The 27,596-nt window shown below is 42.7% G+C and overlaps 2 protein-coding genes and 1 long non-coding RNA gene across 6 annotated transcripts in view; all 3 read right to left on the reverse strand.

The window, feature by feature from the left end:
* Positions 1 to 1,942: 1,942 nt before the first annotated feature.
* On the reverse strand, positions 1,943 to 3,906 carry LOC115193568 (uncharacterized). Its single transcript, XR_003878203.1, has 2 exons — positions 3,774 to 3,906; positions 1,943 to 2,296 (listed from the first exon to the last, which is right to left on the reverse strand). It is a non-coding gene; the product is annotated as an uncharacterized LOC115193568 (long non-coding RNA).
* A 1,462-nt stretch (positions 3,907 to 5,368) lies between these two features.
* LOC115193565 (eukaryotic translation initiation factor 4E) lies at positions 5,369 to 18,790 on the reverse strand. The gene is made up of 7 exons (XM_029752304.1): positions 18,689 to 18,790; positions 17,170 to 17,270; positions 9,640 to 9,735; positions 9,204 to 9,267; positions 8,643 to 8,756; positions 8,129 to 8,268; positions 5,369 to 6,864 (listed from the first exon to the last, which is right to left on the reverse strand). Exons 1-7 carry the CDS (start codon positions 18,719 to 18,721, stop codon positions 6,750 to 6,752), a joined length of 663 nt encoding a protein of 220 aa, XP_029608164.1. The 5' UTR covers positions 18,722 to 18,790; the 3' UTR covers positions 5,369 to 6,749.
* Positions 18,791 to 19,147: 357 nt separating this feature from the next.
* LOC115193563 (methylcytosine dioxygenase tet3) overlaps positions 19,148 to 27,596 on the reverse strand; it is a 116,025-nt gene continuing 107,576 nt past the window's right edge. For all 4 annotated transcript variants that reach the window (XM_029752298.1, XM_029752299.1, XM_029752297.1 and 1 more), the window contains 3 exons: positions 24,677 to 24,853; positions 23,828 to 23,984; positions 19,148 to 23,601 (listed from right to left, as the gene is read on the reverse strand). In XM_029752298.1, coding sequence (XP_029608158.1) covers positions 22,388 to 23,601; positions 23,828 to 23,984; positions 24,677 to 24,853 — 1,548 coding nt within the window. In that variant the 3' untranslated portion in view covers positions 19,148 to 22,387. The remainder of the gene's footprint in view (positions 23,602 to 23,827; positions 23,985 to 24,676; positions 24,854 to 27,596) is intronic.

Genomic DNA, 27,596 nt, shown 5'->3' on the forward strand with positions numbered 1-27,596 from the left:
TGTACCTGTGGATATATACTGCTCCAAAAAATAAAGGGAACACTTAAACAACACATCCTAGATCTGAATGAAAGAAATAATCTTATTAAATACTTTTTTCTTTACATAGTTGAATGTGCTGACAACAAAATCACACAAAAATAATCAATGGAAATCCAATTTATCAACCCATGGAGGTCTGGATTTGGAGTCACACTCAAAATTAAAGTGGAAAACCACACTACAGGCTGATCCAACTTTGATGTAATGTCCTTAAAACAAGTCAAAATGAGGCTCAGTAGTGTGTGTGGCCTCCACATGCCTGTATGACCTCCCTACAACGCCTGGGCATGCTCCTGATGAGGTGGCGGATGGTCTCCTGAGGGATCTCCTCCCAGACCTGGACTAAAGCATCCGCCAACTCCTGGACAATCTGTGGTGCAACGTGGCGTTGGTGGATGGAGCGAGACATGATGTCCCAGATGTGCTCAATTGGATTCAGGTCTGGGGAACGGGCGGGCCAGTCCATAGCATCAATGCCTTCCTCTTGCAGGAACTGCTGACACACTCCAGCCACATGAGGTCTAGCATTGTCTTGCATTAGGAGGAACCCAGGGCCAACCGCACCAGCATATGGTCTCACAAGGGGTCTGAGGATCTCATCTCGGTACCTAATGGCAGTCAGGCTACCTCTGGCGAGCACATGGAGGGCTGTGCGGCCCCCCAAAGAAATGCCACCCCACACCATGACTGACCAAATTAACTTCCAAATGGACAATGACCCCAAGCATACTTCCAAAGTAGAGGCAAAATTGCTTAAGGACAACAAAGTCAAGGTATTGGAGTGGCCATCACAAAGCCCTGACCTCAATCCTATAAAACATTTGTGGGCAGAACTGAAAAGGCGTGTGCGAGCAAGGAGGCCTACAAACCTGACTCAGTTACACCAGCTCTGTCAGGAGGAATGGGCCAAAATTCACCTAACTTACTGTGGGAAGCTTGTGGAAGGCTACCCAAAACATTTGACCCAAGTTAAACAATTTAAAGGCAATGCTACCAAATACTAATTGAGTGTATGTAAACTTCCGATCCACGTGGAATGTGATGAAAGAAGTACAAGCTTAAATAAATCATTCTCTCTACTATTATTCTGACATTTCACATTCTTAAAATAAAGTGGTGATCCTAACTGACCTAAGACAGGGAATTTTTACTAGGATTAAATGTCAGGAATTGTGAAAAACTGAGTTTAAATGTATTTGGCTAAGGTGTATGTAAATGTCCGACTTCAACTGTAGGCACCCGTCTGACTATTTTTATCCCCAGAATGCACCAGACTTTGAAAGGTGGTGACCAACTTGACAAAAGTGACCCGCTCAAACTCACCCACTGAGATGAGTATGATGCAAGGCTTTACTTTCACACAGTCACAAAGAGTATTGGATCATTTGCACAGGTGTGCTTCACGCTGCTACAACGTGGTAGCTGCAGGACCAAAACAGAGGAGAAGTTTAGCCTCATGCTTCAATGCTCCTGGTTGTTGAGGAAACTGACCCACTACTACTACTGTTTACGTTGTGCATCTACGTCATCTCGCTGTCTACCTTTAAACCTAACCTATAACATGACCCATCTCCTTATGCATTACTTCCCCACAGTGGCAAGAGGTGACATCTCAAAAACACATAAATGGCTCCTAGCATCCCAGTTCTACTTTCTGTCCCCAACACTAAAACTGAAACTAAATAATATAAAAAATGTATTGATTTTTTAAAATCAAACTTAAACAAAATAAAATTGAGTGAAGTGGATTCGAAAACGAACAAACTAAACAAATCAAAAAAACGAATAGAAATAAAAACAAATGTAAAAATATATAATACTGTTGGTTTCCACATCAACACACCTCATCCAGGGTCTTACCTATTTATGTCATGCTTCAAAAGACCAAGTACCCTGTTAATCTAATCAAATCACATTTTATTGGTCACATTTGTTCAGCAGATGTTATTGCAGGTGTAGTGAAATGCTTGTGCTAGGAGACAGCAGCTCTGTAGTGGAAAAATAGAGTGAACAAATGTGAACAATGATGAAGGCCAGTGAGGAAGATGCGTCTAGCGGCTTGCTGACACAAGCCTGGCATGTTGATTCAATATGACATCGTCCGGATGGATGACAGTACCCTGTTAATACCTGTTGCTAGGAGACAGTACCCTGTTAATATCTGTTGCTAGGAGACAGTACCCTGTTAATACCCGGTGCTAGGAGACAGTACCCTGTTAATACCCGGTGCTAGGAGACAGTACCCTGTTAATACCTGGTGCTAGGAGACAGTATCAAATCAAATCAAATGTATTTGTTACATACACGTGGTTAGCAGGTGTTAATGCAAGTGTAGCGAAATGCTTGTGCTTCTAGTTCCGACCATGCAGTAATATCTAACAAGTAATATAACCTAACAATTTCACAACAACTACCTTATACACACAAGTGTAAAGGAATGAATACGTACATAAAAATCTATAAATGAGTGATGGCCGAACGGCATAGGCAGGATGCAGTAGATGGTATGGAGTACAGTATATACATATGAGATGAGTAATGTAGGGTATGTAAACATTATATAAAGTGCCATTGTTTAAAGTGGCTAGTGAAACATTACATCAAGATGGCAAGATTCAGTAGATGGTATGGCGTACAGTATATACATAAGAGATGAGTAATGTAGGGTAAGTAAACATTATATTTATATATATATATATATATATATAAAGTGGCTAGTGATAAATTGATTACATACATTTTTCCATTATTAAAGTGGCTGTTGTTCAGTCAGTATGTTGGCAGCAGCCACTCAATGTTAGTGATGGCTGTTTAACAGTCTGATGGCCTTGAGATAGAAGCTGTTTTTCAGTCTCTCGGTCCCAGCTTTGATGCACCTGTACTGACCTCGCCTTCTGGATGATAGCGGGGTGAACAGGCAGTGGCTCGGGTGATTGTTGTCCTTGATGATCTTTTTGGCCTTCCTGTGACATCGGGTGGTGTAGGTGTCCTGGAGGGCAGGTAGTTTGCCCCCGGTGATGCGTTGTGCAGACCTCACTACCCTCTGGGGAGCCTTGCGGTTGTGGGCGGAGCAGCTGCCGTCCCAGGCGTTGATACAACCTGACAGGATGCTCTCGATTGTGCATCTGTAAAAGTTTGAGAGTGTTTTTGGTGACAAGCCAAATTTCTTCAGCCTCCTGAGGTAGCGCCTCTTCACCACGCTGTCTGTGTGGGTGGACCATTTCAGTTTGTCCGTGATGTGTACGCCGAGGAAATTATAACTCTCCACCCTCTCCCGTAAATGTACCCTGTTGATACCTGATGCTAGGAGACAGTACCCTGTTAATACCCGGTGCTAGGAGACAGTACCCTGTTAATACCCGGTGCTAGGAGACAGTACCCTGTTAATACCTGGTGCTAGGAGACAATACCCTGTTAATACTCGGTGCTAGGAGACAGTAACCTGTTAATACCCGGTGCTAGGACACAGTACCCTGTTAATACCCGGTGCTAGGAGACAGTACCCTGTTAATACCCGGTGCTAGGAGACAATACCCTGTTAATACCCGGTGCTAGGAGACAATACCCTGTTAATACCCGGTGCTAGGAGACAGTACCCTGTTAATACCTAGTGCTAGGAGACAGTACCCTGTTAATACCTAGTGCTAGGAGACAGTACCCTGTTAATACCCGGTGCTAGGAGACAGTACCCTGTTAATACCCGGTGCTAGGAGACAGTACCCTGTTAATACCCGGTGCTAGGAGACAGTACCCTGTTAATACCCGGTGCTAGGAGACAATACCCTGTTAATACCCGGTGCTAGGAGACAATACCCTGTTAATACCCGGTGCTAGGAGACAGTACCCTGTTAATACCCAGTGCTAGGAGACAGTACCCTGTTAATACCCGGTACTGAGACAGTACCCTGTTAATACCCGGTACTAGGTGACAGTACCCTGTTAATACCCGGTGCTAGGTGACAGTACCCTGTTAATACCCGGTGCTAGGAGACAGTACCCTGTTAATACCTGGTGCTAACATGCATCCTGATCATGACTACATTTTCAGATGTGTTGATTAAAATCTGCATTGTGAACCGATTTTGATCAGATCATGTGTAAACAGACAAAATCAGGATGGACGCATGTTAGCAGCAGATATAAATGGTGCTATAGTGTGTAGGAACGCTGCAAAGTTTCTCCTGTGTACTTGTTACCTAATGTACACAACTTCAAAGACAGAGCTCTGCCAAAGTCAGTAAAACAGGATGTCAACATATCTCAAGGGCGTCTGAATTCTAGTTGTTCCTGAGATATACTGTGGGTTGGGGTCAACCCTGATACTGTATGAGGAATATTGCAAGGCAGGGGAGTTTGTTCCGTTCACAAAAACACCCCCCTTGCCTCACTCATAAGTGGCAAGATGTGGAAACAAGCACCGATGTCTCTTCACACTTGCTCAACTGTCTTGAGGAAATGTGCAAACACAATGTAAAAAACAAATGCATACCTCTGGAACACAGTTATCAAGTGTTCTTAGAAGACGGGTGTGACTCATATCAGTGGTGTTAAGTTCAGACAGTAGTAATTGTCCCACCATTACCATGGCATTGTGGGGTGTTGCTAGGTGTTGGCTCCCAGGCGGTATTTGCGTAAGGACGAGTGTGTACTGTAGATCAACAGGTAACTCAGGGGGTTTGAACCAGAGATGTTTGGGAAACCTCGTCATAGTGTTGTTGACTCTAGCCTTGGACTGATAGCTGTATGAATGTAGGGGGCTTGGAAGGAATAAGGACTGTTGGGTGTGTGCACTGACCCAGGATTACTTGATGTTATTTTGCCTCCTATGTACAAAGGGTGTATTCTAGAAACATATTTTAGCACTGATTATGATGGTTATGCAGTATCATGTTGATCTGGTTCACGAGTCTCCTACAGGCAACTAAGAATTTGACAATCTGAAAATAACCTTTAACTCACCCCTAGTACCCACAGACTTGTTTAGGTGCTACATGTTTGGATAGGTGTGTAAGCAATATGGCAACAAAAAAACCCACCCAGCCAATCATACTATATCCAATCCTTTGAGAGCTACAAGTAGGAGGGGCTAAGGATTTCAACACAGAGAAAGTGTTGATACTGGGTGTTTCAGATACACAGATTCTGTGCATTTTATAGGAAGATATGACATTCATACAATAGGGTTCCTAAGATGTTAATAAACACTTCTCCAGGCTTTGTCAAGATCTGATTACCTATTCAGAGCTGACCGGTGCATTATCTACGTATTGAGCACACCGCCGTAACACTATAGAAAGTGACGCAAAACTGACAACACAGGAAAGGAGACGGCGTGGTTCTGGTTTTAATGCAAAGCACTTAACCTTTACTTGAAAGAAGGTAATATACATTAAGATACAATATGAGCAAAATCATTTAACGATGGATAGAGAGGAAGATATCCTTTCTTCTCCACTCGCACCAGACCCAGAGAGTAGTGCGAAATGTTACAGTTTTTCTTAGAAAGAAAACGGTGAGAAGCAGACCTAAAACTTGTCCAGGCATCTTTACTTGCTATGATACACTGTAAAAAAGGTTCTATATTAAGCAGTAGTCCATGTCATTAACATCCTCAATAACAAAAACAAAACAGAAAAAAATATTGTAAGGAAATAGTTTTTTTTTTTTTTTAACAGTTGCCCTCCAACTAAGTAGTTTAACCTCAAATGGATATAAATAAATAGGGAAAGGGGGGAGAAGAATCTTCAATCCCAGCATGGCTGGAACTTCGGGGTCTTTCTTCCAAAATATCCACACTTAAGACCGTGTGACCACTACTGTTGTCTTTTCTGTAGCAGGTGCATCTGCAATCCCTTATCATGCTAAACACCTCCAAGTAAAGCAGGTTAAAATGCTGGCTGCCCTTTAAAATCTGACTAAATTAATCTTGTCTACTTTTTCCTATCCTGGGTGGTTGGTGAGAAAGGCTTTTCATAACAGAAAGTGATAGTAAACTCTGCATGAGAAAAGGAATTGGGTTTACAGCGAAGGAAGGTGTTTTTAACCAAGCCTTAAACGACATCTTCTCCTCAGCTACACTAGTAGGGGGGAAGCCACTGGCATTATTATTCACATATACTCACCAAATCTAAAATTACGTCATTTATTTAACGATCTTCTAGCTCAAATCCCAACAGCTTCAGCTGTTCTCCTTTTCTTCCGGACAAGATCCGTCAGTTAACCAGCCGGCCAATCAGGTGTCAGGGAGGCGGCCCTAACTTTGTACACGTTTGAACAATTATCTCGTCTGTAAAGAGGAAGGACACCAACAGTAGATGACAACTGAAAAGTATGAATGTGTTGGTGATGCAGTGAGCTGGGACGATAAACTGAAAAGTATCGACACCGACCACTTACCGTGGACATTTGGCTGATATTGTTCATTACGATAACCTATAGGACTCTACTAGAGAAACGTGAAGTTTGAAATGAAATAAATTAGCTAATATTTACTGTTAATGGGACCATTGATAGCTACAACATTCAAAGTAGTAGTAGTAGTAGTTGTTGTAGGGGTAATATAAAAAATAACTGTGGTGCACATTAATGTTATAAACTTATCATTCAATTTATCGTGATAATTCAGTCAATTTATCGTGATATGGATTTTGGTCCATATCGCCCAGCTCTAGTGGGTTTGTAGTTGAGTTGGTGGTGGGTGTTGTTGATCAGACTGAGTACATGTTCTTTGTGGTGGAACCACTCTTGCTAGACGTGTCGTCATGTGACTGGTAGCCAATCAGGAGCTTGATGGGGATACTCAGGCGCTCTTTATACTGTTGTCTGGAGAGAGAGAGAGAGAGATGAGAAAGAGGGAATGATGAATAGGTTCTCAGTACAGTCTTACATGCATTGTCGCCACTTAGTGGTGAACTAGAAACATTGCAGAGCTGCAGTCTCAAAATGGATGTCATTTCTGCCAACTAAACCCTTTCTGTACTCCCAGGGTAACTTGAAGGATAACCTTGTGACCATAAATGTTTTTCATTTGAATTCGTTCAACTTCAATAAACATAATATACAGAAAACCTTCAGAATTCTCTCAATGTGCCCAAATGACATTGTGCACGCGCAAGATTCTCAATTGGATTTTCTCAACTCCTCACATCGCCTCCTTTTAAAACCAGTCAAACGTAAGCAGGAGGAAGTAAAAAAAAAAAAAAAAGCATGGAAACAAATGCAATTATATGAAATGATGACACTAGCGTGTCTTCAAGCAAATTACATTTACCGGGGTGGAATCGCAAAATACATGCAAAAAGAAATGTAGTTAGTTATACACACACACAAAAAAAATTATATATACACACATATACATACATACCTATATATATCTGCCTCCTGTGGTTGCACAGGATATATAATATACATACACACATATGTACACACACAATACATACATACACACACATAACTAGCTACATTTATTTTACATGTATTTTGGGATTCCACCCCTGTAAATGTAATTTGCCTGAAGACACGCTATTTTTTTTAAACAATAAAACAATAAGTAGTGTGTCGTTATTTTTAAATGTGTGCTTTTCTCCTCCAGCCCACCTGGTGTTCAACCTTCCCAAGTTCTCCCATGTCACCCCTCTCCTCCGTACACTCCACTGGCTTCCAGTTGAAGCTCGCATCCACTACAAGACTGGTGCTTGCCTATGGAATAGCAAGGGGCACTGCCCCTCCCTACCTTCAGGCTATGCTCAAACCCTACACCCCAACCCAAGCACTCCGTTCTGCCACCTCTGGTCTCTTGGCTCTCTCACCTGGTTTGTTATCTTAAGATGAATGCACTGTAGGTCACTCTGGATAAGAGTGTCTGCTAAATGACTGAAAAGTAAATGTTATATCAACATCTGTTTCAAAGGGGGTGTGGCTGAATTAAAGAACCCTCCTCTGCGTAGGATACACTTGAGAATCCTCAACCAGAGGAGGCAATTGAGGATAGGAAGAATTTCCAAACTGACACACGCCTACATTTGGTGACGGAGGAGTGGAGGACAGACTTTTACCCAATGGACAAAAGGAAAGAGATATGACCTACCCTATCGCCACGATGGCTTCCTTGTTCTGACAGTTCCCAGTCCAGATGGATATTTTATCTCCCTTGGGTCTGACATTGACCACCGCTCCACACACGTCTTCACTGGCCTCGTCAAACGACTCGCCGATTAAACACAACAGCTGCAACACACACAATTCAAGTACTCAATACTCAAGAATAAATAACATGTATTTACCCGTTAATTCACTGTGTAGCAACCCGTCCTTAACAGAAGATTATTCGATACTCTGGTAGTATAGCCATGAAGAGCTGCAGGAGGGATGTGTTCATCAAAGCGAGGAAACTGACTGAAAGATGGAGGCTCTACCTGGACCATTGCAATGTTTTTTGTTGTGCCCTAATGAATACTACAAAGCCCAGGGTCAAATTTATTAGGGTACACAACTGCAAACATTCGAAAACATTTTGCAATGGAAAACAAAAATGAGCCTTTCCTTCGGTCCCGTTTGCTGCCTAATGAACAGGACCCAGGTTCAGGGATAATGATACTTACCGTCTCCATCCAGTAGCGGTCAAGGTCGATTTGTCTCTGCTGTTTGCTGAGGGTCATCAGCCACCTCCCACCCAGCTTGTTCTTGTCATCTTCCCACATAGGCTTCACTCCATCCTGACACACACAGTGGAGGAACGTTAGCTCACAACTTGACCCCAACGTACATCCTGGGCCCGTATTCATGAAGCATATTACAGTATCTAGGATCAGTTTAGCCTTTTAGGCCATAATGAATAAGGATAAGGGGGACCTGATCCTAGATCAGGGTTTCCCAAACTCTGTTCTGGTCCCCCCCGGGTGCATGTTTGGGTTTTTGCGAAAGCAAAAAACAACTGATTCAAACAATCAACTAATCATCAAGCTTTCATCATTTAAATCAGCTGTCCAGTGTTAGGGCATAAACAAAATCCCGAGGGCCGAGTTTGGGAAACGCTGTCCTAGATCATCAGTCCTACTCAGAGGGGCTTTATGTTTTCATTCAACATCATTATTAACTTGACAACGTACAGAAGAGCGACATGTCCTCTGATAGGATACTGTTTGTTTCAGAAGTCCACTTACCTTAAATAAGCAGTAGTCACAGCCGAAGCCTAACTTACTGGGCTGCTGTATGTGGTTATATAATCTACAACACACAACCAAGAGGCACACTTAAACACAGGCCTACAGACAGAAATAATATTACACACTATGATTATAAAATGATAGTGAGACAATTGATAGTTCCATGCCATTCTCCATTTTGATGGAGGCACTAGTCATGAGGCACAACATTCAGGGCACAGATAGCAATACATGGCATAGAACTGCCGCAGTTAAAATGTCCATTCTGGAGAATTAATTTCTAGCTGCAAATGAACATTCTGCTGAACAGGAAATGGTCCCTTTTTTCAACACTGATTGTCATGATGACGCCATAGGATGGAGAGGTAGAATAAGGGGTGGTGATGTGGATTAGGAGGGAGGAGCAGAGAGAAAGAGGGAGAAGAGTACTCACGCCCAGAAGTCTTCCACTGTGTCAAACTTTGCGATGAGACGGAGGTTCTCTGTCCAGCTTTTGCTCTTGTCATTTTTGAAATACCACAGGGCCCATCTGAAGTGAAAGGACACAGTCAGAGATTCCCCATCGCACTCCCCGGTCCGCAGAGACAGAGGCTTCTAATTGTCTTTAGTGCGCTAATCTTACCATCTGCAACTATCAGAGTGACCAGCCAATGTGTCGGTCTGCATATCAACAGCCGTAACAGTTATGGAAATGTATGAATTGATATACATCATCCAAACCAGGATGATTTCTAACATAACAGCAAATGTAATAAAGCGTCCAACAGCAGACCTACAGTCAATGAAGCGTCCAACAGCAGACCTACAGTCAATGAAGCGTCCAACAGCAGACCTACAGTCAATGAAGCTTCCAACAGCAGACCTACAATCAATGAAGCGTCCAACAGCAGACCTACAATCAATGAAGCTTCCAACAGCAGACCTATAATCAATGAAGCTTCCAACAGCAGACCTACAGTCAATGAAGCTTCCAACAGCAGACCTACAGTCAATGAAGCTTCCAATAGTAGACCTACATTTAATGACGCGTCCACAGAGCTCAAGAGTTCCTCTGTGGAGATGGGAGAACTTTCCAGAAGGACAACCATCTCTGCAGCACTCCAACAATCAGGCCTTTATGGTAGTGGCCAGACAGAAGCCACTCCTCAGTAAAAGGCACATAACAGCCCACTTGGAGTTTGCCAAAAGGCACCTAAAGCCCCTCAGACCATGACAAACAAGATTTTCTGGTCTAATGAAACCAAGATCGAACTCTTTCGCCTGAACGCCAAGCGGCATGTCTGGAGGAAACCTGGCACCATCCCTACGGTGAAGCATGGTGGCGGCAGTATCATGCTGTGTTGATGTTTTTTAGCAGCAGGGACTAGGAAACTAGACAAGATTGAGGGAAAGATGAAGGGAGCAAAGTACAGAGAGATCCTTGATAAAAACACCTGCTCAAGAGCGCTCAGGATCTTAGACTGGGGCGAAGGTTCACCTTCCAACAGGACAATGACCCTAAGCACACAGCCAAGACAACGCAGGAGTGGCTTCAGGACAAGTCTCTGAATGTCCTTGAGTGGCCCAGCCAGAGCCCGGACTTGAACCCGATCCAACATCTCTGGAGAGACCTGAAAATAGCTGTGCAGCGACGCTCCCCATCCAACCTGACAGAGCTTGAGAGGATCTGCAGAAAAGAATGGGAGAAACTCCCCAAATACAGGTGTGCCAAGCTTGTAGTGTCATATACAAGAAGACTCGAGGCTGTAATCGCTGCCAAAGTTGCTTCAACAGGGTCTGAATACTTATGTAAATGTAATATCAGTTTTTTATACATTTATTATTTATAAATTTGCAAACATTTATAAAAAACTTTTGCTTTGTCATTATGGGGTATTGTGCATAGATTGAGGGGGGGAAAACAATTTCATCCATTTTATAATAATTCTGTAACGTAACAAAACATGGAAAAAGTCAAGGGGTCTGAATACTTTCCGAATGCACTGTATGTTATTGCCTATGCATTCATTTCCCCATGGTGTAAAACAGCAAGTGTAAGTAACATGCATATGTTGAATAACAGAACCAGGCAGTCTTCCATTGTTCACCAGTCCTGCCATTATTCTATCATCCCTTTCCCAGGAAGGGCATAGTGTTGTAGGGGAGGGACGAATTAAGAGGGAGGGGTGGATAGGGCATGGCCTGAACCCTGTGCCCCCCGCCATTCTAAACTTATACCCACGCCCCACCTGGTCCCTTCCTGAAAAGACCTCCGTGGTTAATTATTACCCTGACTGTCAGTAGAGCAGTAGGCTAGAGAGGAAGCACTCTAGTGTTGCCCCACTGAAATATATGTTACTTTTACACAACACCAGTGTTGAGACGAGAAAAGACGTGGCGTGACTCGTCTGGTGAACCAGGTTGAGGTCATAGACATGTGTAAACAAAAACACTAATGTGTCAGTTAAGGTAAAGCCTGTGGATTATGGAATGGTCTACACTACCGCTGTTGGGGTCCTGAAGAAAAGACAAAACTAAAGGCATGTTGAGCCACGGACCCATAAACACAGTGTGTAGAAGTCCAGAACTCGCTACAACAGTCACAGTGTGTGTATATTGAGTGACTCCAGACGTCCTCGTCCCCAGCATCACCCAGAAAAAACGTCATGAGGAGGAAGAGGTTGCACAAGGCTTGTTTTTTCTCTGGCGGCGGCGTAATGCCACCCTAAAGTTACATTGAGAGAGCTGCAAAGTACCAACTCCAAAACCAATGTACAGTGAGGGAAAAAAGTATTTGATCCCCTGCTGATTTTGTACGTTTGCCCACTTACAAAGAAATGATCAGGCTATCATTTTAATGGTAGGTTTATTTGAACAGTGAGAGACAGAATAACAACAAAAAAATCCAGAAAAACACGTCAAAAATGTTATAAAATGATTTGCATTTTAATGAGGGAAAGTAGTATTTGACCCTTCTGCAAAACATGACTTAGTACTTGGTGGCAAAACCCTTGTTGGCTATCACAGAGGTCAGACGTTTCTTGTAGTTGGCCACCAGGTTTGCACACATCTCAGGAGGGATTTTGTCCCACTCCTCTTTGCAGATCTTCTCCAAGTCATTAAGGTTTCGAGGCTGACGTTTGGCAACTCGAACCTTCAGCTCCCTCCACAGATTTTCTATGGGATTAAGGTCTGGAGACTGGCTAGGCCACTCCAGGACCTTAATGTGCTGCTTCTTTGTTGCCTTGGCCGTGTGTTTTGGGTCATTGTCATGCTGGAAAACCCATATACGACTCATTTTCAATGCACTGGCTGGGGAAAGGATGGTTCTCACCCAAGATTTGACGGTACATGGCCCCGTCCATCGTCCCTTTGATGCGGTGAAGTTGTCCTGTCCCCTTAGCAGAAAAACACCCCCAAAGCATAATGTTTCCACCTCCATGTTTGACGGTGGGGATGGTGTTCTTGGGGTCATAGGCAGCATTCCTCCTCCTCCAAACACGGCGAGTTGAGTTGATGATAAAGAGTTCCATTTTGGTCTCATCTGACCACAACACTTTCACCAGTTGTCCTCTGAATCATTGATGTTCATTGGCAAACTTCAGACGGGCATGTATATGTGCTTTCTTGAGCAGGGGGACCTTGCGGGCGCTGCAGGATTTCAGTCCTTCACGGCGTAGTGTGTTACTAATTGTTTTCTTGGTGACTATGGTCCCAGCTGCCTTGAGATCATTGACAAGATCCTCCTGTGTAGTTCTGGGCTGATTCCTCACCGTTCTCATGATCATTGCATCTCCACGAGGTGAGATCTTGCGTGGAGCCCCAGGCCGAGGGAGATTGACAGTTCTTTTGTGTTTCTTCCATTTGCGAATAATCGCACCAACTGTTGTCACCTTCTCACCAATCTGCTTGTCAATGGTCTTGTAGCCCATTCCAGCCTTGTGTAGGTCTACAATCTTGTCCCTGACATCCTTGGAGAGCTCTTTCATCTTGGCCATGGTGGAGAGTTTGGAATCTGATTGATTGATTGCTTCTATGGACAGGTGTCTTTTATACAGGTAACAAACTGAGATTAGGAGCACTCCCTTTAAGAGTGTGCTCCTAATCTCAGCTCATTACCTGTATAAAAGACACCTGGGAGCCAGAAATCTTTCTGATTGAGAGGGGGTCAAATACTTATTTCCCTCATTAAAATGCAAATCAATTTATAACATTTTTGACATGCATTTTTCTGGATTTTTTTGTTGTTATTATGTCTCACTGTTCAAATAAACCTACCATTAAAATTATAGACTGATCATTTCTTTGTCAGTAGGCAAACGTACAAAATCAGCAGGGGATCAAATATTTTTTCCCTCACTGTAGATCAAAAAGAGGCTTATGTGGTGTGCATGGCTGGTGGCGTAGGCATGGCTGAATTTTACTTTATTTGCTGGGTTTAGCAACCAAAGAAGTATTAAACAAATCAAAATATTTTATATTCTTCAAATAGCCACCCTTTGCCTTGATGACAGTTTGGCACACTCTTGGCATTCTCTCAACCAGCTTCATGAGGTAGTCACCTGGAATGCATTTCAATTAACAGGTGTGCCTTCTAAAAAGTTCATTTGTGGAATGCGCTGTCAAATCCATTCACACACACCTCTCCATCAGGCTTGGGGCTTGCTATCAACACGAGATGCACCTCCCATTCCCACTCCAACAAAAAAGGCCAAATAGATTAAAAGCTGATTAATCGCTTTCAATTTGAGGATCGATTTGTATTCAAAATACATTAGTGATTTTTTTCTGAAAGGGTTGTAAGGGAGATGAAGAACAGAAAACACAAAAATAAAGTATTGTGGTTAATATGTACTTTTAAAACAGTATTACCATTTCTAAAAAATACTGAAAGATTGTAAAACTTAATACGGATCACGGAATCACAGAGTTTAAAACGGCAATGCTGACAAATTGCACTCAGTGCTTTGAGCAGCGCTCTCCATAGACAGACTGGGGAGAGTAGAGTGCCGACCACCCTACTAAAGCCAAGGTTAGCGGAGTAAAAAAGTCTGAGTAAAACGCCACACCTTGATTCTTTCAGCGCTTGCCAGTCTTCCCTGCTACTACTTCAGTCATGGTGAACTGCCGCTGCGGGAACTGTTGACATTCTCATATGCTTTGCTGATTTGAAGTGACTGTTCACTTTCTCGTTTCCAAAAAACATTTGGAAATTGTTGTGCATGGTTTTTAGCTGTTATTTTTGTTGGCAAATGAGACTGACTTCTGTTCATTGCACTGCCTGTCAGCCATCAACAATCAGCCATCATCTTCGCACGCGAATAGACAGACAGCAAGGGGGATTGGTAACAGTGCAGTAATTGGTGAAAATTACAAACCCGCTTTTGATTGGACCCTTTAATGCGCAAAAAATGTGGAAATTGGTCAAAATTGCAAGCTCTCACATAATATGCGCTGATTGGTTGATTTTGCATTGAATTATGCGATCGCAGAATCCTGGAGGGGCTGACTTTAAGGCATGAAAGTCAGTCAATATGGAAAATGTAAAGAAGTTAATTCAAGTGCAGTCGCAAAAAACATCAAGCGCTATGATGAAACTGGCTCTCATGAGGACCGCCACAGGAATGTAAGACCCAGAGATACCTCTGCTGCAGAGGATAAGTTCATTAGAGTTACCAGCCTCAGAAATTTCAGGCCAAATAAATGCTTCAGAGTTCAAGTAACAGACACATCTCAACATCAACTGTTCAGAGGAGACGGTGTGAATGAGGCCTTCATGGTCAAATTGCTGCAAAGAAACTGCCAAGAAACACAAGCAATGGACAATTTGGAAATTTGTCCTTTGGTCTGGAGTCAAAATTTGAGATTTTTGGTTCCAACTGCTTGTCTTTGTGAGATGCTGTGTGGGTGATCGGATGATCTCCGCATGTATATTTCCCACCGTGAAGCATGGAGGAGGTGGTGTTATGGTGTGGGGGTGCTTTGCTGGTGACACCGTCTGTGATTTATTTAGAATTCAAGGCACACTTAACCAGCATGGATACCACAGCATTCTGCAGCGATACGCCATCCCATCTGGTTTGCACTTTGTGGGACTATCATTTGTTTTTCAACAGCACAATGACCCACCACACCTCCAGGCTCTGTAAGGGCTATTTTACCAAGGAAGAGTGATGGAGTGCTGCATCAGATGACCTGGCCTCCACAATCCCCCGACATCAACCAAATTGAGATGGTTTGGGATGAGTCGGACTGCAGAGTGAAGGAAAAGCAGCCAACAAGTGCTCAGCATACGTGGAAACTCCTTCAAGACTGCTGGAAAAGCATTCCAGGTGAAGCTGGTTGAGAGAATGCCAAGAGTGTGCAAAGCTGTCATCAAGACAAAGGGTGGCTCCTTTGAAGAATCTCAAATATATTTAGATTTTTTATTTTTTTAAACACTTTTTGGTTACTACATGATTCCATATGTGTTTTCATAGTTCTGATGTCTTCACTATGATTCTACAAATAGTAAAAATAAAGAAAAACCAATGAATGAGTAGGTGTTCTAAAACTTTTGACCGGTAGTGTATATTATCTTTCTATACACACACACACACACACACACATTCATTCATTCATTCATATACACATATAAAACACTGTGGACATAGGTGGCCCTAAATAACGCTTAGGCGGCCTGCCCAAGGATGTCAATGGCAGAAAAATCCGAATAGAATCGAATAGAATCTGAAATCCACTGGTCTAGGATCAAGTTTTTCAAACAGGAAAAAAGACCAGAACTATAGAGTTTTAACACATCAGAATGGCCCAGAATCTGTGGTTAGGGAGGAACAGCATCCACCTGAGGCAGGGACAGGACAGACAGAAAGGTCTAGAGTGGGTCTACTGAGGCAGTGTTTTATGTCAGCAGTTCTACCCGGTCCGATGTACTGCCTACAGTAGTCTATGGCCTGGCTCCCTATTGAAAAGACAGCCACTCGATGGGATGTGCTAGAACAGACAAAAGTGATGACATCACAATGTCAAATCTGTAGAGAGCAAGTTTGATCAGCTTTGTTCTTCATCTAGGTTTAGGGTTAAAGCTAGCTGTGAGCATGTGAATGGAAATATTTTAGGAAGCACCAAAGCGTTTTGGCTTAGTGAGCATGACCCTAGTATCCCCATTTGGGTTGTGTTCATTTGGGCACACAATAATAACACGTTTTAAAAGGTTTTGCAACTAAAAAAAACTACTTCATTTCTTATTGGACAAGTCCAGTTCTGATTGTCATTTCCCTTCCATTTGGTATCTAATGAATGAACATGACCCTGGGGTTTATTCACTAGGAACAAAACGGAAGCCAACAGAAGGAAAGAGGGAGGGACCTACCTGAAATTGTCCAATAGAAACTCTTGTTTTTGTTGCAGTACCCCAGGGATGTAATCGTTAGTCCAAACAGTTGCGTTTTGCAACAAAAACGAGTTTCTATTGGACAAATTCAGGTAGGTCCCTCCCCGTTTCCCCCTAGTGAATATACTCCTGGTGTCAATGCTGAGCAGCAGATGTGTTGTAATCAGCAGCCAGTTGCCAGCAAAGTGGAAATATTGTACCAAACAAGCACTGCTTCCAGCCCAAACATCTACAGGACAGACATATAAGTCATATACAAGTCTTACACAGCACCCGGGTCTGAGAGAAAGTCTCAGCTATTTGGTGGAGATTCCACTGTAGTGAGTCATGGGCTACAGTGGCAGTGTAAGGAGCCCCTCTCTGTATTTACCTATGGTGAATAATATGGCAATCACAGGCAGAGTAGATTCAATGAGACATCTCTTCTAATCCCATCTGTTATGCTATATAAAGCTGGTATTCTGCAAAGTAATAGCCTATGTTTCAGGCTACCTGTGTTACTGATTGTTGCATGTGCTGACTACCACACAAAATGTTGTCTCATTTACTAATTGTAATGCACAAAAGCAGACAGACACACAGTACCCATACTTGTTTTGCAGGGGGTGTTTGATGTACTGCTCAGAACCAGTGACCACAGGTGGTGCAGTGGGGATTACTTCAGGTTGGGGCTCTTCTGTTTCAGGTGCATTCTGGATGGGATGACACAGCAAAAACATTCATCAGTACAATATTAGCTGTTTGCAGGAAATCTGACATCCTTAGACCCATCCTGCCAATAGCTCCTAACATACACAATCATATCAAAATAATCCTGGATACTAACTGGGGCTACAGGTAGCCTAGTGGTTAGAGCGTTTGGGCCAGTAACTGAAAGGTTGCTAGATCGAATCCACGAGCTGACAAGATAAAAATCGGTCATTCTGCCCCTGAACAAGTCTTAACTGACTTGCCTAGGTAAACAAAGGTTACATTTAATAAAACTACTACTGACACTAAAACAATACCACATGTGCAGGTATTCTATCCATGTCGGACTACATTTTAACGTTTTGTATAAAGACAAAACTAGGATTTCTGCCATTTCTACTACTGAATGATACATACAATGCCTCTACATGTCTATTGAATATCTACCAACATCTGTGTAGGAGATGCTGAAGAGCTTGACTTCCACTATTGAAAGATCTAGAACAAGGTGATGTGAGGTGACAACGGCTATCCGGCTCTGTTGTGTCAATGTGGTTAGCTAGCTAGCTACGTTCTGTTCACCTGAGACTAAGCCAAACGCCATTACTAATAGCTACTACTACTACTACTACTACTAGAGAGCCACATGTGATTGAAACTCTAGCTACTCCTCGGTAGCTAGCTCCTAAGTAGTTAGCTAGACCGTCCATATGCCTCATCTCTGATTCGCCGCAAGTCATGCGCCTGCTGGATGGGGCTGATGCCACTCACCAGTACGTTAACTAGCCAACTAAACCACTTTTGACGTTAACTACAGTTGCTAGTTAGCTAATTCAATAATGTCAGATTGTCGTATAGCTAACTGGGAACAATTTAGCTAGCTAACTAGTTACAACTAGTAATGCATTCATTTTGGCCCCAAAACAGGTACATTTGTGCAAAAATGTGCAGATTCAAATGAGCAAGCCCCGTGGCAGCAAGTTAGTTAACATTAGCTATCAGGCTAGCTAGCTATAGTAGCAAGGTAACATTAACTAAAATCTAGCTAACACAGCACAGACACACGTGTCCAGATGTCACAATTTTTTATCGTGTAAATAAAACCAATCACAAATACGATCAATAGTTTTGAGAGGACACAGTAACAGTGTAATATATTGAATTGTATTGACTCAATGAACCAAGTAGGAACTACCTAGCTATGTCCAGTCACTCCCTGCCAACAGTCGCCAATGCCACCCCCTAAATCCATCGCTAGCATTGCTGAGCATGTTGGAACCAGACACCCGCACTTTCACAGATCCTGGAGCAAAATAGTCCATTAAAACCTGGTAGATTTGAACCCTATAAGATGAAACTTAACGAAATAAAAAAAGGATGGGTTCTAAATTCCGTTTTTATTCGTGAAATGTCCACATACCTCGATCTCGCTTACCGGCTCCGAAGTCGCCATCTTGCCTGTAAAAATGATCCTGTCCGTTCGGAGCTGGTGCGTCACGAATCACTCAAAATATACGGAAGCCTTTTTAGTTCAAGAGTATGTGAATGGCAGAAAGCCCGCTCTCTGACAGTAGACATTTCGCACGCAGGTATATTATCACTATTTACTCCAATTATAATACTACAAATATTTAAGTCTCCACTACACTGTGACAAAGGAATGGAGGTAAGCTATATTTTTTGTTCTACTGGTTACCATCTATTCCCAAAAGTACATTATTGAGGGTCTACTCACACATATCTAATCAGGGGTATTGCCATATGTTATGTTCACCTGAGACTACACACACACACACACACACACACACATACACAAGTATTATAGTTTGTATACTTTGAAGTCACTTATTGTCAATAAAGCAAAAAGACACACAACAAGTCCAAAATATAAATACATCTTTATTTCACCAGGGGGTAGCCATTGACAGGAATGCTGAATTTAGTATTTTCTCAAAACTGTCAAACTGATATACACCTTAGTTATGTACAGTCATTTTGTCAATCAGTTGCAAAATAACAAGACTGTTATCTACAAACCATGAATAGTACAGTAAAACTGTCAGTTCCACATGAAATATTTATTTTATACAGTTTTATTCCAATAAAAACCTTTGAGTTTTAAAATGCTGGTGCTAGTTTTTCCTCCTTGATGTACATGTAGGTTAACACAGTTTTCAAGTCACACATAATGGTAGAACCAAGAAATCTTCAAGTGAAACAATTACAAAAGTTTATTCTCTTACAAACTGTCTTATGTAAAGCTGGAAACGTTTTAAAGTGACTGTTTTCTACCACATAATTAACTTGCAACGGCCTACATTCAATATAATGTAATAGACTATATATGTACTGCAGCTACTTTGTATAAAATGCATTCAATCTATGTGTCAACATTTATCTCAGAGGAAAAATCTAAGTATATGGTTTGACTTTGTCAATCTGTTGACAACATTATTGGAAGAAAGAGAGTTGTGTTAGGAGACTGTGTGTGCCCTAGTTGGGTTGAAGCCTGGGTAAATGAACAACCTCACACCTGAGAAACAAAGAGAAAAACAACAGACATACAAAAAACATATATCCAGATCTGTGTATTACTCAAATGAAAGCACCAGTGAAATGTGCTTTATCTGCATTGAGCTGCATTAGATCCAGCATATACTGAGACAGATCAATACAACAGATGCCTAATCAATTGCAGTATTAGTGAATGGGCCCATATTTACATGGTTATGATGGACTAATGTGAGCATTGATGAATACCCTACGTGGTTCCCCCTATCAAAGCATGTTTATACTGTATACTGCAGAGGTCTACTGTCTGACTCAATACATGATAGACCTAGAACTTAAGATGAAAAGATGCAGAGAATTGATGCTACTCTGTAACTCTGTTCAAGTTGACCAGTGACAAGATTGAAGTACTGTAGTACAAAATGCATTCAGGACAGAGACGGTAGAGCACAAAGGTATGGCATGCCCATCCAGAAGGGAAACAGCAAATGCTAGTCATGCAAAAAGCATCATAACATCACCCTTAGAATAAACACAGGCGTTTATCAGTGCAGCATCACATTTTGACGAGTTAGCACCATCAGAAAGTGACTACATTTTGACCCTGAAACAGTATGCCACCAGCATTGAGGTTGATTCTATTTCAATAGCCTTCTATCCAGGATTTTCAAATTAATTTGAATGAATAAGGTTGAATTGGAAAATTCTCTCTGAATATTACCGTTATTTTCTGAAATGACACAAATTAACCCCAACCCTGTATGCCACATTCAGATCCCATGTGAAAGTTATGTAAATGGTATGTAAACAACGTTTTAACAACATTTCAACACTGTTACAGCAGCTGAAATGATCTGAGGAGTATTTTATTCTGTCAGAGCAGCTTCACCCAAAGAGTAAAGACGAGGCAATGAGAAACAACAAAGGGTTTGTTTGGTTTTCTCTCCACTTGTATAATGTATTTATACCCAGTATATGGACAAACATAACTGTCAATCAATGCCCTAGTCAGTTAAAAAGAGAGGATAGAGATGCTGTCAGCGCCTGTAAGAAACATACAGGAATATAGTCACCATTTCTGAACAGGTTTTATGTGGTCTTTTTAGCTGTGTCTGTATCAAAAACAGACATGTCCTATTTAAAACACCCTGGAAGTTCAGACAGGGAACCAGACCTGGGTTAAAATACTATTTCAAATATCTCAATTACTTTCCCATACATTCAAAGTAATTATTTGAAAAGACAAGTAGTTGCATCTGGAAATTTGGAAAGTATTTGAAAATACTCAAATACACTGATGCAAATACATTCCCATGCATTTAACCCAGGTATTTGAAAACACTATCAAATACAATTTGGTAGACTATTTGGTTTTTACAATCAACCATTAAAATTCTCAAATAAAAGTACTTATTTTGGGCTGTGTATTTTGAAAATACTCAAATACACAGAAAAAAGCATTTGAAATACCAGATACTCAAATACACATGCATTTGAACCCAGGTCTTCAGTGAACATACTGTACATGGTTATCCAGATTCATATAAATTAAGTGTCGTTGACAACAAGCACCATAATCTGACACAATCTTTATATGCAGCATTTCATAATTGCTTAGTAAGCCAGTTTTTTTTGTGAGACTGATATGTAATTTATAATGTTACAAATTCATAGTTGAATTAAATCATTCTACAACAAAAAAACGAACAGGTTTCAAACAAGCTGTCGGATATATCTCTCTATCTGTACATATTGGAACGGGACCTTTTTCAAGTTATGAAAAATAAAAAAGTGCTTTTTCAATATGTCATCATATATCTGTACGTTTAACAAAAAGACAAAAACGATCCAGCCCAAAACAAGGTAGTAAAGTTCCTTCATGACCACCAATAGAGGAACGGGAAGAGAAGGAAAAGCACCATGCTACATGGGTACATTATTTTCACATAAAACTAGAGTAAATGTGTGTAGTCTAGTCTTACATACTGTGTAATATGTGGTGTGTTTATCGAAAGTTGCTGCTACAGATGGCACCATTACATGATCAATCATTGATAAAACTCCTTTTGTGAAAAGAGCACTCTTGGCTGAAACAATGACCATAGAGACTTGACATGAGTGTTTACTAGTGTAAAATGCTGGATGACAGCAAAATTGCAGTAAACAGGCTTGCATCAAGAAATAAAATAAAAAAATAGTTTTTGAAAAATTATCAGAATAAATAATCACATCTTGTTTGTTCTTATTAATCAAGTTGTATTTAAAACCAGTTTAAAAACATATTTAAAATTGGTTCTGAGCACCATCTCTTTACACGAAAAAACCAGACCCCAAAAATCATCACCAAACACTAAAAGTCACAGTTAAAAACCCACAAACGATATTCTTCCTCATCACTTTGAAAGCAGAGATGAAGAGAAACAAAAATAAACAGACAGACGTTTGGAAAAAGTAACACAATGAAATAACACAGAAAAGGAGATTACAAGTGTAAAGTTGATTGAGGTAAGGCAGTAGCACAGGGTGGTGTGTGTGTGTGTTAAAATGTAATCGCTGTATGTGTCTGTGAGTGAGTGTGTGCTTGTGTACGTGTGTGTACATAACAGTATCATGTCCAGCGGTTGTAGGGGCCCGTGACCTGTGTCAGAGCATAAGGGGACACAGTGACCACCCCATCCCGCACTACAGTCACCGCCTGCCGGGTAGGAACCTTCAACACCCCTTTCTTCTCCTCCGGGCCCTCCTCTTCTACCTCCTCCTCAGGCTCCACACTCTCAGCCCCGGCCCCCTTCCCCCTCTTCCCCTTCCCCTTCACCGGGCTAACCTCTTCCAGGTCTAGGCCCATCCCTAGCCTCTCAGCCTCCTCCTCCCTCTCCCGCTCCCTCCGGGCCATCTTTGCCTCCCACATGTGCAGGCCGTGGTCAGGCTCGTTGAGAGACTTGTGCTGGTAGAAGACCAGGGAGATGCGGGTGGGGTGGCTGCGGTCGGGTCGGAGGATGGGGGTGGTGGCGTGGAGCTCTCTGCGTGCGCACTCGATCAGGATTGAACCGTGGGAGGGAGCCACTGCCACCCCGCCAATATCACTGTCCAGGAAGTTGTGCTCGCTGTCTGACCACACCTCTTCCTGTTCCTGTTTGACCTCTTCCGGGTTGGGGAAGAGATGGGGAGGGGCCTGAGGGGGGAGATGAGGGGAATGGGGGGCACAGTGGGGGAGATGAGGGGGATGGGGGGAACAGTGGGGGAGGTCATGACCTCCATGACCTTTAACCCCGTCCCCGATCTCCTCCGCCGCCCTGGGGAGCCCATTGAGTCTGCTGTGGAGGCCCTCTGGGTGGGGGAGGGGGGCGGAGAAGGATGAGGAGGATGGAGGAGGAGTACTATGGCCGTGGGGGGGTCTGACGAGAGGGGAGCAGTGCACCTCGTTGGGCTCCATTTTAAACGTCCTGGGGGGGTAGTCGCCAGGGGTCCCACATCCCTCAGTGTTCGCCAGCTGCTTTCTGATGAGTCCTGGGGAGTAACCATTTACAGCCTCTCCCATTGTCTTGTAATGGAGGGGGGAACCATTGCACTGGACCCCTGGTGGCCCTCTGTATCCGTACTGGGTGGAAGGCATGCCGGGACGATGGGGGGAAAGAGCCTCCATCCCTGGGGTGGATCTTCCTGGAGGAGTGGGGTAGGTGGGAGTGCTGTGGTGGTAAGGGCTAGAGGAGTTAGACTCTGGTGCATAGGCACCCACACTTCCTGGTGTGAAAGAGCTGTAGAAGGACTGAGGCTCTGCTTTGAACGAGGAGGACTGATCCACTGATGAAGTGCTTTTAGAACCTGTAAGGTGAAATATACAAACCAGGATCAAGCTTTTTATTGTAAGAAAAATGCAGAAAATCAATCAACCAATTTATCAATGAATCAATTAGCAAATCATTAATAAATAAATACATCTACCAACCAACTGATTAATCATTCATTCAACCAATCAATCAATCAATCAATCAATCAATCAATCAATCAACCAACCAACCAACCAACCAACCAACCAACCGGTCTCTACCTTTGTTGGTGCTCTCTGTCTTGACCTTTCCCGGGGTTAGTGGACTCTGTCCAGGCTTCCTGTCCTGAGCTGCAGCCTGTTTGTCAGCCTGGGCCTTCAGCTTGGCCTCCTGCTTCCTCTTACGGGCTGATTTCACCGGCTCAGCCAGCAGACGCACCTGATGATGATATAAACACAGTCATTTAGTAAAAGCTTTTATCAAGTGGTTTGATGTAAACACGCAAATACAGCACATCCCACTGGGCACAGACATAATTTCAATGTCTGGTTTGGATTTACATTTGGTTGAATTTCACCATGTCAATGGATTTAGGTTAAAATTTGGTTGAAAAAAATACGAAATTCCTTTACGTTGATGACTTTTTGCAAATCCAATCAGTTTTCCACGAGAATTCAACACCATCACATCGATGTTTTGTTGTTGAAATGACATGGAAACAATGTTGATTTTGCCCAGTGGGATGTGACTCGTGCAAGATCAAACCCAAAACTCTCCCATTGACATGGCCTTGACGCCAACTCATTTCAATCCCGAAGAGTGCAAGGCTAACCAACTCTCATCCGGGTGAGCAACTGGAGGTTGATTAGTAGAATCAAGTGTGTTAGAGCAAGGCTGGAACAAAAGCCTGCATACCCAGTAAGCACAGGAGGAGGATTGGCCACCCCGTGTAACAGCCCCTGCCTCCTGGTTCTCTACAGGGGGTAAGAACCGATTTAGGGTGAAGTAGACGCTGATCTCTTGGGTCAGTTTCGTATTTTCCCCACTAATGGTTACTGTTAGGATTAGAGGAGAGGAAGCTGCTCCTAGATCTGCACCTAGGGGAAACTTAGGAAAGCGTAGGAACCTACCTCTCTGGGGAAGGCTGACAGCACCTGCAGGGCCCCAGTCTGGATCTTGTCCCACTGGCCATCGGCACGGCCAAACTCATCCCTCTGTGAGATCTTATAGAGGGGCAGGACGTGGAGCTGTTCGTCCTCAGGGATGTTACGCACCGCACGGTTGTCCTCTTTGGTTAAAGTGCAAACCTGCAGGAGGGTCAGACAACAATACATTTTACATGAATGGAAAAGACTAGCAAAGTATCTGAGAGTTTCTGGGATAAAATGCCTACAGTATCTTGATTGAAGCGAAAACCCGTGAGGTGACCAAAAAGGGCATGACATCTCATATCGATTTTTGTTTCCACTATGGATAAAAAAAAATGATTTGATAGTGACATTTGTCTAAGATAAAGTTAAATTCTGCTTCCAATGGCCCAGTTACAGTATGTCCATTAACGCACAAAACACGACCACAACACTAAGTCTCAACGGTGTTGTCCATTAAAATGCTGGCACAAGAAGCAAGTGTGTGTAAGTATCTGTGTTTCTCTCTGTGTGCGAGAGTGAGCGAGCGTATGTATGTAACAAAAAAAATGAGAAAGCCTACAGGGAGGAGGTTAGAGCCCTGGTAGAGTGGTGCGTGGAAAATAAACTCTTCCTCAACGTCAACAAAACTAAGGAGCTGATCATGGACGACAGGAGAGGGAGCACACCCCCATCCTCCTCGACGGGGCCACAGTGGATATGGTCGAAAGCTTAAAGTTCCTCGGTGTGCACATCACGGAGGAACTGAAATGGTCTCACCGCACCAACATTGCGGTGAAGAGGGCGCAACAGTGCCTCCAGAACCTCAGGCGGATGAAGAAATTCCCTCACGAACTCCTACAGATGCACCACTGAGAGCATTCTGTCAGGCTCCATCACTGCCTGGCAAGGCAACTGCACCGCAATCAAACGCATGGCTCTCCGAAGTGTAGCCAGGTCAGCCCAACGCATCACCGGCAGCACGCTGCCTGCCCTCCAGGACATCTACAGCACTCGGTGGATGGCCAAGAAGATCATTAAGGACCTCAGTCACCCGAGCCATGGACTGTTCAATCGGCTACGGTCTGACAGACAGAGACAGTACAGCTGCATCCGAGCTGGGATTGAGAGACGAGAAAACATCACCAGACCATCAGACTGTTGATCAGCTTCTACTACCATCAGACTGTTGGACAGCTTCTATTACCATCAGACTGTTGAACAGCTTCTATTACCATCAGACTGTTGATCAGCTTCTATTAACATCAGACTGTTGAACAGCTTCTATTACCATCAGACTGTTGAACAGCTTCTATTACCATCAGACTGTTGAACAGCTTCTATTACCATCAGACTGTTGAACACTATCTATTACCATCAGACTGTTGAACAGTATCTATTACCATCAGACTGTTGAACAGTATCTATTACCATCAGACTGTTGAACAGCTTCTATTACCATCAGACTGTTGAACAGCTTCTATTACCATCAGACTGTTGAACAGTATCTATTACCATCAGACTGTTGAACAGTATCTATTACCATCAGACTGTTGAACAGTATCTATTACCATCAGACTGTTGAACAGTATCTATTACCATCAGACTGTTGAACAGTTTCTATAACCAGTTTCTATTACCAGACCATCAGACTGTTGAACAGCTTCTATTACCAGACCATCAGACTGTTGAACAGCTTCTATTACCAGACCATCAGACTGTTGAACAGCTTCTATTACCAGACCATCAGACTGTTGAACAGCTTCTATAAACAGTTTCTATTACCAGACCATCAGACTGTTGAACAGCTTCTATTACCATCAGACTGTTGAACAGCTTCTATTACCAGGCCATCAGACTGTTGAACAGTTTCTATTACCAGACCAGCAGACTGTTGAACAGCCTCTATTACCAGGCCATCAGACTGTTGAACAGCTTCTATTACCATCAGACTGTTGGACAGCTTCTATTACCATCAGACTGTTGAACAGCTTCTATTACCATCAGACTGTTGAACAGCTTCTATTACCAGACCATCAGACTGTTGAACAGCTTCTATTACCAGACCAGCAGACTGTTGAACAGCCTCTATTACCAGACCATCAGACTGTTGAACAGCTTCTATTACCATCAGACTGTTGGACAGCTTCTATTACCATCAGACTGTTGAACAGCCTCTATTACCAGACCATCAGACTGTTGAACAGCTTCTATTACCATCAGACTGTTGAACAGTATCTATTAAAATCAGACTGTTGAACAGTATCTATTACCATCAGACTGTTGAACAGCTTCTATTACCTTCAGACTATTGAACAGCTTCTATTACCAGACCATCAGACTGTTGAACAGCTTCTATAACCAGTTTCTACTACCAGACCATCAGACTGTTGAACAGCCTCTATTACCAGGCCATCAGACTGTTGAACAGCTTCTATTACCAGACCATCAGACAGTTGGACAGCTTCTATTACCAGACCATCAGACTGTTGAACAGCTTCTATTACCAGACCATCAGACTGTTGAACAGCTTCTATTACCATCAGACTGTTGAACAGTATCTATTAATATCAGACTGTTGAACAGTATCTATTACCATCAGACTGTTGAACAGCTTCTATTACCATCAGACTATTGAACAGCTTCTATTACCAGACCATCAGACTGTTGAACAGTATCTATTACCATCAGACTGTTGAACAGCTTCTATAACCAGTTTCTACTACCAGACCATCAGACTGTTGAACAGCCTCTATTACCAGGCCATCAGACTGTTGAACAGCTTCTATTACCAGACCATCAGACAGTTGGACAGCTTCTATTACCAGACCATCAGACTGTTGAACAGCTTCTATTACCAGACCATCAGACTGTTGAACAGCTTCTATTACCAGACCATCAGACTGTTGAACAGTTTCTACTA

Source organism: Salmo trutta, chromosome 5, assembly GCF_901001165.1.
Source record: "Salmo trutta chromosome 5, fSalTru1.1, whole genome shotgun sequence".
NCBI classification, from domain to species: domain Eukaryota; kingdom Metazoa; phylum Chordata; class Actinopteri; order Salmoniformes; family Salmonidae; genus Salmo; species Salmo trutta.